Source organism: Haemaphysalis longicornis, unplaced genomic scaffold (assembly GCF_048455015.1).
Source record: "Haemaphysalis longicornis isolate Haplotype H1 unplaced genomic scaffold, Haemaphysalis longicornis Haplotype H1 scaffold_2, whole genome shotgun sequence".
Classification (NCBI taxonomy): domain Eukaryota; kingdom Metazoa; phylum Arthropoda; class Arachnida; order Ixodida; family Ixodidae; genus Haemaphysalis; species Haemaphysalis longicornis.
Window position 1 is genome coordinate 105520865 of NW_027526295.1, and position 18504 is coordinate 105539368.

At 46.0% G+C, this 18504-nt stretch overlaps 1 protein-coding gene across 3 annotated transcripts in view; it reads left to right on the plus strand.

Moving 5' to 3' along the window:
* LOC144169093 (DNA (cytosine-5)-methyltransferase PliMCI-like) overlaps window positions 1–18504 on the plus strand; it is a 150967-nt gene that overhangs the window by 121452 nt on the left and 11011 nt on the right. For all 3 annotated transcript variants that reach the window (XM_077698103.1, XM_077698104.1, XM_077698102.1), the window contains 4 exons: window positions 1285–1384; window positions 2263–2406; window positions 7655–7818; window positions 10142–10376. In XM_077698103.1, coding sequence (XP_077554229.1) covers window positions 1285–1384; window positions 2263–2406; window positions 7655–7818; window positions 10142–10376 — 643 coding nt within the window. The remainder of the gene's footprint in view (window positions 1–1284; window positions 1385–2262; window positions 2407–7654; window positions 7819–10141; window positions 10377–18504) is intronic.

An 18504-nucleotide genomic window follows, 5' to 3' on the forward strand; every position in this document is an offset into this window, starting at 1 on the left:
CTATATTTGGGGAGTGCCCGGAGCCACTCCAGGTGTACACCAGGGGGGCACCAGTGTAGCGTGGGTGCAGTCTCACTGAGAGGGAGGGCAAACAAGCAGCGTTGGGGATGCAGTGCATTGCAATGGAGTGTGGGTGCAAAGCCAGGGGTATGCTCAGGGAGTGGCCGGAGCCGCTCCAGGTGCACACCAGTGAGGCACCAGTGTAGCATGGGTGTAGTTTTGCCTGTGGGGGGCAAACAAGTGGAGTTGGGGGCATAATGCGTTGCGGTGTAGTCTGGGTGCATTGCAAACCAGGGGTATACTCGGGGGGGCCAGTGGGGAGGCACACTTATTTGGGTTAGTTGTGTAGCTGCTTCTGCTTTAAAGTTGCTGCCCAGAAAACTGTTTGAGCAAATCCTTTATTCAGTTCATCACAAGAGGAGCAAGAGAGGAGGGGAAGAGTGTGAAGGGTGGGAGCTGAGAGGGGAGAAAAAGTTCCTTGGCGGAGCGGCAGCGGGTGTCTGTCGTCTTTCGATGACATTTGCAGTGAAGCAAGCAAACAGGCTGCCAATTTTTAACAGTAGAGCCGTTTAAGCTTTTAGTTCCACCGTCTAGTATTACCAGAAGAAAATACCAAGAAAAAATACCGAGCACATGTGAGCATGCGCCTTGTGAGGAGTGCCCCGCGTCGGCCAGCTCGACCACCGAGAACACTCTGCCCAGCGTTCGTGGTGTGATCTCTCGCATGCTGTTCTTCTCCTCACGAGTTCATGTGCATTCACGCGTGAAGTGGGGAGCGCAAGCGCCGAGTTTGCGAAGCTGGTTGGTGCAGGTTCTAGCACGTGTTAAGGCGGTCTACTTTGAAAGAAATGTGGAAGGCTCTTTTTTCTACAGCAAGTTTGGAAATCTAGTTGCAACAGTCGGGTCTGCGACGAAGGAAGAGGGGCCGGCAACCCTGCTATTTCCCCAGCCTTGCAGCACTAGTGGAAGCTGCACCAATTGTATTTGTCGTGACTTTAGTAGTTTGGTGCTTTTTGACGAACCTAGAATAGTGCTGCTTGAATTGAGGATTTATTGCCTGCAGGGACAGTATCGGGACACATCATCAAACATTGAGCAAAGCCTTGCAAAGGTATAGAAGGAAAGTTGGAGAGTGTCGAATGTCATGTTTGAGACGTTTGGCACGTAACAACCTAATTGCACTTCTAACCTCAGGGGCAGTTAAAATATTTGGCGACATCTCCTTTTCTTTCTTTTCTTATGCCTTTGTGGTGCATTTCCGCGGTTTCCCCTTTCTGCCCGCAGACTGATAATCATAGCAGCGGCCCCAGGGCAGGTACTTCCGAGATTCCCCGAGCCCAAGACGTCGTACTCGGCCCACTCCTTCACAGTCGACGGCCAAGAGGTTCGTGACCTTGTCGATGAGTGGGACCTGTCAGCCCGGTCTCAACACTGCTTACTTGATAGTGTTTCTCGTGTTAGCAAGTTGGCATAGTATTGATTTCCAACCTTGGAACCAAGAATTCTCGGAGGACCGTGGGACACGTCAGAAGGTCTCGTTGCAGTTTTGAGCAGGAGGGGAGGTTTACCTAATTTCCAGGCATGTTTTCAATCTTGCACAGTGCTTCGAGGCGTAAGGCAAAGCACATTTGTTAGATTGTTTTTTACTTGTTTTTTCCCTTTGTAATTGCCCATGTTACTCTCGCGTTGTTGTGCAGGGATAAGCTTTTAAGTTTCACCAATTCCTCCTCTTCTGCAAGCAGCTTCTTTTATTCCTTACAAAGCTGCCATTTGTGATGATTGCTCTCTGCTTTGCACCATCCGTAATCTACTCTGTCGTAGATCTTTACTTTCTGTGCTCTGACGCCCTGTTTCCGCATCTTTCTTCGATTGGCCCGTGATCCTTTTCTGGATGTCTTCCGACCTCCTTACTTTCTGGATGCTGTGATCGTCGTCCACTTTCACCACCCGGCCAACCCACCCACCACAGTTTTTCTTCTTGGACTTCACCTCCTGCACTGTCTGTGGCCTCCCCAGTTCTTCCGCAAATGTGGTTGCAGTTCCCTAGCCGACCCTTACCTGTCACTCCCCGTGTCCCCTTCAGCATCCCTATATCAACATTTTCACTCCTGAGCAACGTGTGTGGCATTCTGCAGGGTTCTGCGCAGCACCTATGCTGTTCCCATCTAGTGCGCGTGGCGGCCTCTTTTTTTGAGTGTGTGAATTAGCATGTGATAACCGCTGTGCCATGCTCAGCAGAAACTTGTTGTGACCACCGCACAGTACACCGCTGGAACAAGGTGGACCAGCCACGCACCCATGAGAGCAATCACCCTCTATGACGCCATCTCAGACTTGGCCGACGTGGAGCCCAAAGCTGGTGCAGACGACAGCCTCGCCGAGCCATCAACGCACTACCAACTCATGGTATGCCGGGCTCTTCTACTTGAGACCTCTCATAGCCGTTAGCTTTGGCTTGGTCGGAAAGACTGCTGCAGCTTAATTAATACTGCTCTCGTAGAGGGGCCATGAAGACAACTCATAATTTTGTTTCAGTCAAAAGGTGGCCGTGACGGAATAATAAGTGTGTCAAGCTTAAGGAAAATTGCACTTGTTTCAGCTAGATAATTAAGGAATAGGTGTGTGCAAATGCCGAATAGTGACTTTCGTATCGAATATCGAATCGAATTCGGAAAAAAAAAAAGCTGAATATCGAATTGAATATCGAATGTCAATTTTTTTTTACAGGCCTCGATCTGTTGTAGATTTTTGTGCAAAATCAGAAGCGACTTCGCTTGTTCGGGAGACACGATGTTCTTTTTCAACCCACAGAACGCACTTTTCAACTCGCATCGGCAGTACTCCAGGAATCTGGAGCAGGCTCAATACGCATTTGGAAGCACGACTTGCACTGGAGTTGCTGTACTGCAATCATAGGCAACGACTATAGAGCGCCTCGTAACTCAGAAGTGAGCACTTTGCAGGCATGAACAATGGGACATGAAAACACTGCACAACCACAATCATGGACCACAAGGAGGCGCTTCTTCGGAAGCACATTGGCAGCGTGAGAGAGAGAGAGAGAAAATGCATTTAATGGTAAAAGCGAGGTTAGCCGAGCCATATCGCTTAGCATGCTACGCCATATGAATGAACGAAAACATGAAGGTCCGTGAAATAAAATAAATAAATAAATAAGTAAATAAATAAATAATAATAATAAAAAAGCTTGAACGATGCGTAGCAGAAGGAAAGGTTACGCTTCAGGCACCATGGACAAGCCTGCGCTATCCACTGTGGTTTAAAAAACAAATAAACACACAGTAACCGTACACCAACTGCATTAAAAACAGCTAGAACTGCTTTTTATTTTAAATTAACGCAAGCGCTGTCAAAACGGTGGCAGTCTTCACCGGAAGCTGCTCGAACATGTAAACATATGGTCGCAGAATTAGAAATGGCGGCCAGAGTCGACGGCGACGGCTCGAAAAAAAAAGATCTTATCAACGCAACCGCAGATTACCCCGTGCATTGGGATAAAATTTACTGCCTCCGCGATACGCGCTCTTAAACGTGCGATTTGGATGAAACTTGCCGAGCAGACGGTGAGGCAGCAGTGCATTGGCATGCGCCAACGTCTCTCACTTTTACAAAGTCAGGACACAATCGGAAAATCCACTCAACTATTCGAAAAATCGAATAGTGGATATTCGATTCGCGAATTTAATTATTCGTGGAGGTACTATTCGAACTGTATTCGAATATTCGAGTATTTGCACACCCCCTATTAAGAAAGCTAAAAATGCGGTGGCAGCTCTTTAGAAAATTTTTACCTGCCAACGTGTACAAATCGTCCAATGCTGTTAAAAAAGCACAAAATCGGCAAGGGATGCAGCAGAGAGTCTCTGCAATGCTGTTTTGACAGAGTGACACAAAAGGGCTGCTTTCTTTAGTCTGGCTATGCACTGCCAAATCGGAAGTGATGTCAGAAACTCGGTATGCCTATTCTTCTTTTTGTTTTCTTTTTTTTCTTAGACTTAAATTTCGGGTGGTTTCAAGTTTTCTGCCTGTAGGTGATAAAATTGTGCGGCGATTGCATGACATGACGTGATACGACACCACAGCTGGTGTGATTGGTAATGACATGATGAAATCAACCCCGTGACATTGCAGCTGTAGCTGCGTAGTAATATAAAGCTGAGCATGAAGTTCATCAATTGAACTATGTGCGGAATGTATACAGCCATGCTATTACACATGTCAGTCACTCTGTTAAGTTGTAGTAGGTTAAGTGGTGATAGCCCGATTCCTAGAGCTGCATTAACCCGTATGTACTCCATCTACTGACTGCCCATGTTTTGTCAGCTTTATGAATTGTATCGTAAGCTTTTTTTAGTACATCAGGACTGTTTAGCAAGCGCGTAGCTCGAAATATGTTCCTAAACAGTTCTTCATAGTGCAAACATTCTTTGTAGTGCACCTTAGGAACTTGTAGCAAATTATAAACTGCCACATTATTTTTAAATAAAGCAAGGTTCGCGCTCTTTTCGGTCCATTTATATACACAATTATGCAGGCCCACTGTTTGGACGCTCACTGCTTGCTTCCATTAGCAAATTTTGCAGCTCTCACGTAGAAACACTGTCCCCCACCCTTCCAAGAAAAAGTTGAGGGAGGGTTTTGTGTTTGTGCTTATATAACTGCGGCATTTTAAGTGTCTTAAGTGTGTCGCTCTGGAGATTTCTTCTTCTTTCTGCGCTGTTCATTTCTTGTGGCCCTCCCTTTCTTCTACCTGGTACAGTAAAATTTCGTTAATTCGAACTCGGTTAATTCAAACTTGCAGTTAATTCGAACTGACGCCGTGGTCCCGGCACAGCCCTGTATATTTCTATAGGGGAAAACTCCCGATAATTCGAACGCTTCGGTATCCAGAACGGTTAATTCGAACTGCGATCCCCTGGTTTGCATCACTGCTCACACAAGTCGTCAACCCAGAGTGATTACAATGCGTTGCAAATTCAAGCCAAACAAAATTTACTAGAGACGCAACACAACGAAACAGAAAAACAACAGTGTAGCGCTCGCTACGCTGCTGCAACAGCTTATTTCGCTTCTGCAGCAGACGATTACTTTTAATTTTGATAGGTGCGAACCTGCCGTGAATATAAGCATGTTTTCCAGCATAAACGCTGTCATTATTTACGAAATCACCTGCCACAAAAGTTAGTAGCGCCTAATTCGCCATAGCGTGTCCAGAGGTGGCTTCCTTTTATGTTATACCTGCGCAGTGTGACGGGATGTCCATTCATTTCAGCGCCCACCCGCTAATTTGAACTCCACTTAATTAGAGCAAGTCTATGGTCCCCTTCGAGTTCAAATTGGCAAGCTTTTACTGTAATTCATATGTGTTAAGGGGGGACACTGGTCTTGAAGACATTTTTGTTATTTTTGAACCAGTCACCTGAAATTCGCACATTAAGTGTGTTTTAACATCCTGAGCACAAATATGCAATCAGTTTTCGTCTATATAGTCAAAGTTCAGAGTTGTGCAACATGTTATGTCATTCCATTTCAAGCAATTTTTAATTATCTGCTTATGATATACTTGAATACAATTTGTTCCTTCGTGCTCTAGAAGGACCAGGGAGTGCAACTATACCACAGCAGTAAATTTATCACTGTTTCTGTAATTGCTGTAAATATTAAATGGCAGGTCATCAATTATCAATGTTTTCGTAAAACAAAATGCATACAAAATTGCACTAGTATAAATAAATTCTATATTTGTGTGGTTTTATTGCACTGTTCAGTTCTTAAGCTTTCGAATGCAGTAAGAATGACGCAAATCTGACCAGTACATCCCAAGATATTGTACCCGACAGTTGACCTCATGGGAAAAAACTGGTTTTGAGAAAACAAGGCATAAATTTCGTAAATGCAGGGGAAAATGGCCATTTAGCCAACTTCAAATGGTGACAGTTTTGTAAATACTTATGGTACAGCAATAATATTTTGCACTAACATTCTTTGGGACTTATAGACTGCAAATAAAATTAATACAGAAAATTGATTTTTTGGCAAATTTTTGGTCCTCAAGACCAGTGTCCCCCCTTAACCTAAGTAGTGGCCAGTTGCAGTGAGGGGTTCTGAAAAACTTTTTAGAACTGCACGAGCTATGAGTGCAGCAAAAGGTGGGCATGCTCTTTAAATGTTTAAAGTCTGTGCGTTCATTCCAGAAAGGTTTTTGTGTGAATTATATTTTATATTGTATGTATTTATTAGTTTATCTTCTTAACAGATTTTGTCAAATTTGAGATTCAAGATTGTGCAGAAAAATACCCCGGCTTATGTGGAGGCACTGTAGTGAAACTTTGTGAATCAATTTGGATTTCTGGCAGCCATGGTGACTCAGTGGCTGAGGTATGCTGTTGAACAAGACAATGCAGGTTTGATCCCAGCTGTGGCAGCCTTCTTCTTCTTCTTCTTCTCTCTCTCTCTTCTCTCTCCTCTCTCTCTCTCTCTCTCTCTCTCTCTCTCTCTCTCTCTCTCTCTCTCTCTCTCTCTCTCTCTCTCTCTCTCTCTCTCTCTCTCTCTCTCTCTCTCTCTCTCTCTCTCTCTCTCTCTCTCTCTCTCTCTCTCTCTCTCTCTCTTTTTTTTTTGTGGAGGCAAAAAAAAAAGACCCTTGTGTCAATGTGTTGGCCGTGCCATAGATCCGAGGTGGTCTAAATTCATCTGTGGCACTTCACTATGATGATCATCACCGCCCTGGTGTAGCTATGGTGAGATCGCATATTCCGTCACTTCCGGTACAGAAGAGAATGCGATAACAATGAATCAGTGATATTTAAAGAACCCAAGTTTGCTGCAGCTATTTTATGACCCTGGTACCACATACGAACCACTGCCCTAGTAAACGAGGCAGTATTGAAAGCTGGAATGCAACCTGCCACCTGGAAGCTTTTATGGCTTGCATTTTGTGCAAATGCTGTGTGCCGTGTTGCATGCACATAACCTTCACACTGAACAGGGGTTACCTTGCTGCCATGACCGCCGAAGCCGGATCTAGTGGGAACTCAACTTAGATAATACTGTGCAGGCACTGTTGTCTTTCTGTGCTGCTTTAAACAGCGTGGCACTTTTGCTTGCGGTCAAATCCCTACTGCCTCGTTCGTTGACCGACATTATGAAACGTGGCTGAGCAGTGCTGCTGCAAAGCTCAAAACACAATGTAGGTGTGGTAGTTTTCACAAAAGTAATTGCTGTAAGTCAGTGTCATTTAGATCGAGCAGATTGGTCATGTAGACCAGTAGTTAACCAGAGCACCGACACTTAAGGTTTCGAATTTTGACTTTTAAATATTACCGTGGTTTGAATGCTTTGATCGGTTGTTATCTGGCACAGACTTTAAATGTGAACATTGTCACATCCGGAATTAAAAGCGTCATTGCACGTAAAATGATTTTGCGAATTGATGGTTGTGTGAAGAACAGCTGTCTGAGTCATCACTCATTCTCCGCACTCGCAAGAGTCTCCCCAGCGCTTCTCGTGTTTGTCCATCTCTCTATTTCTGCTGTTTCTCTGCTTCTGACAATACCCCTCCCTCTCTCTGGAGGATGTTACAGTTTCGAAGAGCATCTCTGCTAAGCTCACCGGCATTTCCCCACTACATGTGCAGCTCAAGGGCAGCAGTAAGGGTGGTGTGCGGGATCACGAGGTGCCCACCCTGTCACCCCTGGAGCAGGCCAGGGTGGACCGCATTCCCCACTTCCCGGGTGCCAACTGGAAGGACCTGCCCAACGACCGGGTGCGCCTCTCAGACGGCACCTACACCGACACCCTGTAAGGCCTTAGGCAATTGACTCTTGTTCAACTCTCATTTTACTCTTGAACGGGCGTAAAACACATTTCCCGCTTCCCGGGTGCCAACTGGAAGGACCTGCCCAACGACCGGGTGCGCCTCTCAAATGGCACCTACACCGACACCCTGTTAGGCCTTATGCATTTGACTCTTGTTCGACTCTCTTCGACTCTCATTTGACTCTTGAACGAGCGTAAAACACATTCCTCGCTTCCGCCGGGGGCCAACTGGAAGCACCTGCCCAACGACCGGGTGTGCCTCTGAGATGGCACCTACACCGACACCCTGTAAGGCCTTGTGCAATTGACTCTCATTTGACTCTCATTTGGCTCTTGAACAGGCGTAAACAGTTTGGGGTGGGCCTGAGTGGCCTGTGCAGAGTTCTGATGGTAATGCACCCACATAAACGGGGTTGTGAGCTGGCGTGGCAAGCTCTCAGTGTGGCAAATGAAACTCGTGCCCTGCAAAGCAATTATAGCACCTGTATTTACTCCCAGCCATGTGCAATGAGTCCTCTTTTAAATCTTGCAGGTGTTGCAGTGCACAAGTCTGTGATATGGAAGAATGCATGACTGCACATATAGCTAGAGAGTGATTAAGAAAATGATGAAGGTGCAAGAAAAACAGACACGAAATCGGTGTGCCTGAGTTGGCTTTGCAAAAGCCACTCTGCTTGCAGTGTTGAAAGATGGCCAGTCATGTGCTCATTGCTCTTTGGTCGGGGTAGGTGCTTCTTCCGAAAATCAGTCGAATGTGAATAGAGCAGCTTTGCCACCGAGTCTAGTAGGGATTGAGTAATCAAACAACCAAATGAAATATACATATGTATTGAAGTGTGGAAGGGCAGAATTTAATATTCTGTGTGTCATGTTGCATGTGCATGGATCTTATACCAAAGAACAACGTATGTATGAAGTGCTTTTATTGACAGCACTATTTTATGAATCAGTTACAGGATGTACCGAACTGTGTGCGAATAATGAGTTTCAGCTTCAGGGCAGATGCAAAGCAAATAATGGTTTTGTTCAAATAGTTGCAAATCAAAGCAGATATTTTCTTATTAAATATTTAGCAATTTACAAGAAAACTGAGATTCACAAAAGAAGCTGTCCTGCTATTATTACATTTAATTATATGAGACCAATAAGTTATGGTGTTGGGCTAGTTGGTCGATGATAGTTCAGGGAATGCACAGTGCAAAAAAAGAAGGAGATGTACAGCGCAAAAAAAGACCAAGGACAGTAAGGATGTGCAAGGACAAAGTGCTATTTTTTTTTTTCAACTACTGGTTTATTGAAGAGAGCACTTATTTATAACAACGGCGTACATTACCAACAAGCAAACTAAGCAACACAAACAAAAGCAAGGAAAAACAAATTTGATATACCAGTATGCATTGTTATCACCGCTTCTCGAGCCACGGGCTTCCAAATACGCAATCTCTTTTGGCGACAGTGCAATTGATGCTTGACTTATGCATCTGTCTCCTGCTTTGTAAATTTCCAGCGCTTCCACAATTTCTCTAGATGCCTGACGCTTGCTTTTAAAGCAATATCTTGGAGTTTGAGAACAAAGGCACACATCCACAATCACGACAGTGCTGCCCAATGTGGCCCTGCTTCTGCCGCACATTAGAGTTATGCTCTCTTAATCTGCAGGTCATGCATCGGCCAGTTTGGCCTACGCATTTCTTTCCACACTGAGTCGGGGAGGAGTACACCACACCTTCTGCACGTGGTAAAAACTGATTGCCACATGAATTGAAGCGAAGTGCAAGTAAAGGTCTTGTTGCTAAGCTTGGAGATTTAGCCATCTGTCATGCATGGGGGCTTACACTTGATGTCTCAGCTACGGTAACTTTCGTGTAAAAACATCTGATCTGTTGCACTAACGTTGTTAAATTTTAAATCCAATCACTTGGCTGCCAGGACTGCATGCACTTCTTCACAGTGCTAGTCTTTGGCAAGCACAGAGTTTCACTTCTGCTAAGCCACGATTATTTTTAGTTGTTTCAAATAGTTTTCGTTTGCTCAGCATCGTAAATTAGAAACACAAACGCTGCAAATGTTTGATGAAAGGAAAGGCTGTCGGCAGAGGGCAGAAATGGACTTGCTAACCTTCTGAACTAGTCTGCCATGTCTGAATGTATGTCGTAACAGAATCTGTAGTAAACAAGGTTTAATTAGTAAGTCCGATAGGACTATGAGCCAAACGTCGCAAATGCATACGTCGCATTCGAATGTCCATTGTAAACAGATCTGTTGTAACAGGGTTGCACTGTACCGCTACTGCTTTTCGACGCAGGGTGTGGAAAACGTACGCCGGTGGGGTGCGCGGACTGTGTGCGTGCGCGGCAGGCCACAAGTGCAGCAGCCCACGGTCCAAGCGCTACCGCACCCTCATCCCGTGGGGCCTGGAGCACGCCTTTGGCTCCCGGGTGCTCCCCAGGCACAAGAAGACCAAGCTGGGGGTGCCTTACTCGCGCCTCAGCTGGGACACCTGCGCCTGCATCATCACCACCAAGTTCACACCCACCAAGGTGTGTGCGAGCGACAACAAACCGCGTGGCACGCGCGACATTCCGCTCCCGGATAGATGCAGTCGACTCCCGTTAAGGCACACCGGTCTCAAACCGAAAAAGTTTATTGTTACAGTTATGATGATGAAAATTGAGGGACGTCTGTAGTTTTTAATTCTGGTTGTAGATGTGAAATTTGTTTTTGTGTAAAACACTGCATTCAAATTTATTCCGATTTTTATATTTTATCTCTCAATAGCTTTTGTAAAAGAACTGCTGGAGTGGTGCAGCTGAACAAGGTACCAGTGAACTGTGTGCAAATCAAGGAGTGCAACAAGACCAACCGTATCATTCTGTCTGGTCTGCAGAAGAAGTTACAATCGTTTGAAGTTTGGGCTTGGGAGGTGGGAACCAGAAAAACCGGTTATTGTTGAGAAGAAATTGAGTACAGTGATTGCTGGTGCAGTGAAACCTGGATCTAGCAAAACTTAATCTTGTGAATTTCCCAATGTAGCGAACAAGTTTGGAGTCCCCTTGGGGGTGCCCATACGGCGCAGTGCTTTTACGAACCCAAACTAACCAAATAGATTCAGCTCCATTTCTGATTTAACGAAGCCCTCGAAACGAGGAAGAATCAAAAACCCCACCCAATTCCTGGCAACAGCTGTGTTGGCTGAACTAGGTGGCAGCAGATCTGAGCTTCCACGACCATCTGAGCGCCAGCACGATGAAGGTTTCGAAGGATGAATAAATTGTGCAGTTAGTTTGCAGCTCACAAAAGGTGTCAAAGGATTCTGACAATACAGAAACTGCTGAAGCTCCTTTGCCCACTCCAGGTCAAGTGGTGGATGCTATTGACTTGCTTAGGTGCTTTGCTGGGCCTTGCGCAGTAACCGAGGATGTGTTGAATATGATTGCTTGCTTCAAAAAGTATGTGCACTGCTGTGCTAACCCAAGCACACGCAGGCGAAAATCACAGGCTTTTTTTGCCAGGAAACAAATTCGTTTCCACCAGAACCCCGAGCATTTTACTGTTGTTATTTCCAGCGCAGGCTTCTAGCACATGAATAGCCATCCCCCACACGGGGAACCTTGAGTGTTCATGGTGACGGTGAGCAGCGACACCGCGGACCCTGAGAGCTCCCATACATAAGCTGTGTCCAACCGTGGCGAGGTGTTAAAAGGTGGGGGGTAGAAACCAGAAACGGTGGCCGTCGGAGCCTTGGTCAAGTTTTGGCCGATGGTCTCCCTGTCTGTCTACCAGGCAGGGAGCTCCGGCGGGACCTCATTGACTACCAGGGTAACGTCAGTGAAGAAAGAACCCCCCGTCCCCTGCTTTATACTATGGCACATGGTATTTTCGAAAACCCCTTTCCAAACTGATCTGGCCCCGAAAAGGGTCCGCACCAAAGCAACCTAGTTGCTGTCAAACAGCCAAATATTTTATGCTCCACAGAACTTCCCCAAATTTCTTGTGAGTCACTCTCTTGAAGCTGAAATTGCACTCACCAGCAAGTCCGTGTTTAAAGGGGCATGATTCATTGGATCCATTCTCAGTAGCAATTATAAGGCAAAGAAACCATCATCAGGTGATGTACTTGTCGAAATATACACAAAGGACCAGTCAGACATGCTTCTGAACCAGACTAACATGAGTGACCTCAAAGTAGCTGTCTCAGCGCACCGCACACTGAACACTTCACAGGGGGTTATATCTGAAATAGAAGTCTTGAATGAAACAGAGCAAGATCTTCTTGAAGGCCTGTGGGACCAAGGTGTACAGCTGTAAAACGAATTACTATGAGACGCAATGGCAAAGAAATCAAGACCAAACATGTTGTACTAACATTTGACAGAAGCTGTCTTCCTCAGACCATCAACGCTGCTTTCATTCGCCATCAGGTTCGCCTTACATTCTAAACCCACGTAAATGCTTCAAGTGTCAGCGTTGTGGGCAGGGTATCATCACATGCAGAGGTAGGCTGACATGCGGAAAATGTGCTCAGCATGACCACTCAATGAAAAATTGCCCCGGCAACACATCCAAATGCTCGAACTGCGAAAATCCCCACCCAGCCTATTCCCGGTCTTGTGACGTCACATCTTCAAAAATGGAAAGCAAATCATACACTTGAAAGTCACCGAAAACATCACTTTTGCCGAAGCACGCAAAAGCACCCTATGTTCTCATCTAGAGCATATGCCGATGCAGCTCGCCGGGGGGCGGAGCGGTGTCTTGTCTCAGCAGCGACCCAGTACTGCAGTGCAGACACGGTCCTGCCCCTGCCCCCCTCTGGGTTGCCCATGCAGCCCAGGACACTGCTCCGCCGGTTGGGGAATCGCCGGTGGTAGCTGCGTCCAGCACCGTTGCTGTGAGAGAGCCTGCACTCCCCAGTCCTGTTCCACTGGCCCCCGAAGGCATGGTGGGCCAGGATGTGAGACTCACTGGCTCTTCTTCTGCAAACGCTGCGCTGCTGTGTAGCACGCACATCCAGCACTCCTAGGGGTGCATGGGTGAAGGAGCCTGACTTGTCAGCTACTCCTTTGCCATCAGATGAAGAGATGGAGGTGGCGCCGGCCTCATTGGCTTCACAAACGTACAAAGAAAGGCGCCAATCCCTTGAGCGCCAAAAAAAGCCACCTCCAAGAATTCTACCACCCAAAAACAAATGATACTATAGAAACCCTACACACTAAATTTCCACTTCGAGCAAACAAAATATAAAAGAAAGCCTAATTCACTGGAATTGTAGGGGCCTAATTAAAAATCTTGATGACATATATGAAATCCTTACAGAGCACCAGCCAAGCATATTATGTCTTCAAGAAACACATTTGAATAGTCAACAAACAAACTTTCCTAGGTAATACACTATCTTTCGAAAAGACAGAGCCAGCTGCACTCATTCATCTGGTGGTGTAGCTTTAGTTGTTAGAAAGTCAGTGGCCTGCCAAAAACTAAACCTGCAAACTAATCTAGAAGCTGTAGCAATGAGGGCCGTTATTTTTGGCAGACTAACAACTATATGCTCAATATACATTGCCCCCAACTATCACCTGACAACAACAGAGTTTGAAAGTTTAATAGATCAACTTCCGGCACTGTTCTTATTAGTAGGGGATTTGAATGCTCACCGCCTGCTGCGGGGTTCAGCATGGGCCGATCCTCGAGGGCAACTCATGGAAAGATTCTTGTTGTCCTGTGGCACTTGGCTGTTCAATAAGAAACAAGCAACTTTTTTTCAGCGCAACACATAATACATTTTCTTCTATTGACCTAGCGCTGGGTTCGGCCACTTTATTTCCTCTAGTGGAATGGAGTGTTGCTCCAAATCCATATGGCAGTGGTCACTTTCCTGTCATACTTAAGTTGGCTCACAACCCTGCAATTTCAACCATCCCAACAAGGCTTAAAGAAGAGGGAGCAAACTGGCAGAATTTCAAAGAATTACCTGAGCTTTCTGACCCATCCATACAGCATCTAGACATTGACCAAGCCACAGACATTATTACTGCGCATATTATCGATGCCGCACATTCCTCGATTCCTCGAGCTTCAATAAACACAAAAAACAGGCCAAGGCCATGGTGGAATGATGAGTGTAGGACTGCACGCAAACAACAAAATAAAGAGTGGGGAACCTTTATAAGATATCCAACAGTCGAAAATCTCATAGCATTTAAGGGGAGACGCGGGTCTTGGAATCCCGAAATTTGGCCAAAAAACCGATTTTTAGAAATCGCCTTTTTCGGAAAGTAGAGCTATTTTTCTACCGGTTAGCAAAATATCCAGACCCAGAAGTACGTATTTGAGCCATAATATCAATTTATAGCACCGACGCCCGCTGAAATCGGCCAAGATTCGACGCGAAAATAGCATTTTTTCGACGACTCGCCCCTCGGGTTCTACGTGCGCCACGGCGTCCATTTTGGTCTCATTCGAAAGCGCGTCTTTTCGTTTTCAATTCCCCCCCAGAACCACTCCGTTTTGTCCGTTGGTTGCGAGTAAAACCGGGGTAGAAAAGAGACGGATCGCGCCGCCTAATTGGTTACTGACTGCACGTGACCGCAGGGCGCAACCTCATTGGCTGGGCGCCGTGGGTCGTCTGCTCGGCACTCTCATCACAGGGCAATGGCTCATGTATTCGTCTATGCGAGGACCGGCAAAAGCCCCGCATGGCGTAAAAATAAAGTAAAGATGTCTATCGATAACCGAAAGGAAGAACAGGCATTATTAAAAGCGCCTGAAATACGATTTTCTGCTCCTGTGACGACGACTTATCGCGAGAACGGCGCCGAGACGGAGGTAGGCTTAGCGCCCGCGCGGGCTGCCAAGACGATAGCGTAGCGATATGATTACGCCTTCGGGGGCACTAAGGTGCGTCTATCTTTCGATTAGCAGCAAATAGAAAGAAAAGAAATGATAAAGTGGAGGATGCCGCATGCCGACGTCGCAAGGGAAGTGTGTTCATTCTGTTATCAACGATGCTGCGGCGGTTCGGCCCGCACTCCGGCGCGCGCTTCCTCGTCGGCAGGTTACCATATAGATGAGCGATTTGAGAATTATAAATGTTCGCACTGTGCACAATGTGCGTTGGTGACGTGATATACGAGTAGATTAAACCGAAAACGTGGTTATCCCACCTAGCCAAGCGCATGCACGTTACAGAACAGTGGCCGGCATTCCGTTACCAGCCCCTTCGCTGCAACTTACTTCACGCGATGCAAATCCGATATGATTGCTAAAAATGAAGCAGTAACATAACAAAATAGCGTTTACAACTGTGGTGCACGCTCGGCACCTCAGCCCTAGTCGCCAAAGAGAGACGGCGCGATGCCAACAGCATAAAAATTGAAGCAACGTTCTGGCTTTGCTTTTGTTCAGTTTTTCTGCCAGGTGGCATCTGTAGACAGAGGATTTCATAATTTTCCCACCAACTGATTTCAGCAAACTTGGTATGCTCGTGTTGAGCGAAACGCGAGCTACATTCTAGAACCTTTCTTTTTTTCATATGCTCAATAGATAAAACTGTCACTTGTAGTAAAACTTCAACTGCGATTTTCTCAGCTTCCCTTTTTTTGCATATGTGCCTAGCCTTACAGGGGTTTTGAGGTAGTTTTTTTCAAAGGATTTCTACAAGTGTTATACCGTTGAATTTGGGATAAAATGAACTGCATGCTGAAGCTATTTTAATTGGCTCATTTTGCCTCAAATAAATGTTATGAGTAATAATTAGAGGTCATTAAGTTTTCAGAAAACTGTACTTTGCATAATTAGATTAATTATATCCAATCAACTATCTTTACAGGAATATAAATAGCTTCAGCATGCATGGCAGGTCTTAAGCTACACATCCATACCATTTATTTAAAAAAAATTTGAATAAAAAGTTCCTTAAAGGCCCGTAAGAAATTACTTAATTAGGCTCCAGTGTTTTCTTTATAACTCAAAAATTAATTCTACCACTTGAAAACTAATTACATATTTGAAATGAGGAAGACAAAACACATATGCACAGTTATTTTCATTATCACAGACCAATTAATAAAAAAGTTCGTTTCAAGACCCACGTCTCCCCTTAAATGAGCAAATGCCAAAAGGAGACGCATTTGACGTGCTGCGAAAACAGAGCTGGAGAACGTTACTGACCTCCATAAATTCATTCACTAACACATACAAGGTATGGAAAAGATTGAGAGCACTTCAGGGTCAGAACACGAACACTCTCCCACTTATTAGTACAACAGGTGACACCCTAGAGGATCAGGCCAACGCCCTCGGCCAGCATTTTGAACATACCTCCAGCTCTACCCACTATTCAACAGAATTCCTTCGTCATAAAAAGATTGCAGAACGTAAGCCTCTTCACAACAAGAAAACATCATGCGACGGTTATAATTCTCCACTGACAAAACAAGAATTTACCATTGCTCTTGCATCATGTAGGAAAACAGCTCCAGGGGCAGACAGCTCATTAAACCTTGGTGGCACCAGTGGCAAGGAACCATTTTTAGTGCCCATTTCAAACACTGAAGTTTAATGAGCTGTAAAATGAGTTCCAAACGATGCTTTAAAAAACTTGTTCTCTTATTGCACTCACCAGGGTTCATAGTGTTGGAAAATATAAGGATTACAGTTTTATGACCAACACTGTTCTGTCTATTGTTCCTCCAAAATGGTTAATTACCACTAATTATCTCAGGAACTAATTGACGAACTAAAAAAATAATGCCATATTTGAAATCAGTGGGGGAAAAGCAGCAAGTCTGACAAGTTTCACAGAGTTTACTTTAATTAAAAGAAATAGTTTTAAGTGCCCTGTCCGTCCCTCCTTAACCCACTGTATTTTCAGAGTTTGTGTAGGTTCCTCGCTGTCACAAACTTTTACCCAAGAAAATGGCGTTCCTCAGACGGGTGTCTTGAGTTGCACCCTTTTTATTGTCAAAATGAATTCCCTTAAAAATGTCTTGCCGCACTCTTTATTCTATTCAGTTTATGTGGACGACATCCAGATAAGTTTCAAATCATGTAACATAGCAGTTTGTGAAATACAGGTGCAAATAAAAGTTAACAGGCTGTCGAAATAGGCGACCGAAAATGGGTTTCGGTTCAATGCCGACATTTGCTCCTGCGTTTTGTTTTCTAGGCAGCGAGGCATCATAGTGGAGCCGTGCATTATGCTCAATAAAAACCAAATCCCAGTGAAGGATCAGGGTGTCTAGCGACCGGGAAAACCGGGAAAACCGGGAAAAGTCAGGGAATTTCGCGCCACCGGGAAAAGTCAGGAAATTGTCAGGGAATTTTTCAATCAAGTAGTACCAGTCAGGGAAAACCACTTCGGGGCCTGCCCACAGTTTCAGAATAGGGGAAACCAGTGTTGGGGGCCCCCAAGAAGTTACCAAACGCAACACGTTCGCGCGCGACGAAAGCGTGAACCGCCTGAAACGTTTTCTGGTTTTTCTGCAAGCAAAAACGCGCCGCGCACGGGGCGCGCTGACGCCGCCGCGAAAACCACCTGCACGGTGCGTGCCGAGCGGCAGGCGCCGGCAACATGGCGGCTGCACCGGCCGCGGAGTAGTGCGGTAGCTCCAATGACCGCTTCGAACCACTCTTTAAAATGCTACTCAAGGCACAAACGCACTGCTTGTGCAGGAAAGGAGCCACACCGCAGGCACGAAATCGTCGACGTGGCCGTGAAAATACCGTGCACGAATCGCGTGCAGAAACTCGCCGTGCGGCCGGTGCGGCTCACGCAGCTCGCAGCTGCAGAGGGTGGTGCCCAAATCGCACGCACAACGCGCTTTTTTTTTTTTCAGCGAATTTTAAAAGTCAGCACTTTTTTTGGAGCTAATCTTGATAGAACTTCTTTCTTATGACATCAGGAGCCAGAATTACCTAATCAAAAAGGAACATGACATGGTTTAGCGTGAACCGCATGGGGCGTTTTCTGCTCGCGAAAATGCGCCGCGCATGTCACAGACGCTCCGACGCTGCCGCGGAACCGCCTGCACGCTGCGCGCGGTGCTGCCGGCAGCGGAAACATGGCGGCGGCTTCGACCGCGAACTGGTGACGGGAGCTCGAGCGACCGCTTCTAAGCGCTCTCTAAAATGCCACACAAGGCACGCACGAAGTTGCTTGTGAGGTAAAGTAGCTTATAATGTGGGCGAAAACAGTACTATAAAACATCATCCGCGCCGCTAGTAAAAGCGCCCATGCAATACCTGCCGGGGTGGTAAGCCTAACCATATCGAGAGCTTCGAAACTGCCGCCATGAGGCGTGCGGCTCTCCATTGGCGCAAGTCGGCAGGATCCTCCCACTGCCTCCCGCGACGCGCGTAGTTTTCTGAGCGAGGCAGAAGCTGCCGCGCGCGCGAATCTTCGACGCGGGCGTCAAAAAATTGCACGCGCAACGCCGACGTGCGCGAATCGCGTGCAAAAAAAACGCACCATGCGGTTCACGTTGCATGTCGAGCCAGGACAATAAACAAAAAGCGAAAGGTGCTCGCTGAAGCGCACTTGAAGCTTCTATCTGGCAAGATAAAATAAACTCCCTGAAGCCGTAACAGAAGGCAAGCAAACATCAAACTGAACAAACTGAAGTTAATGTGTTTTGTATATGCTTTTTATATGCTTCACGGACCATTTAC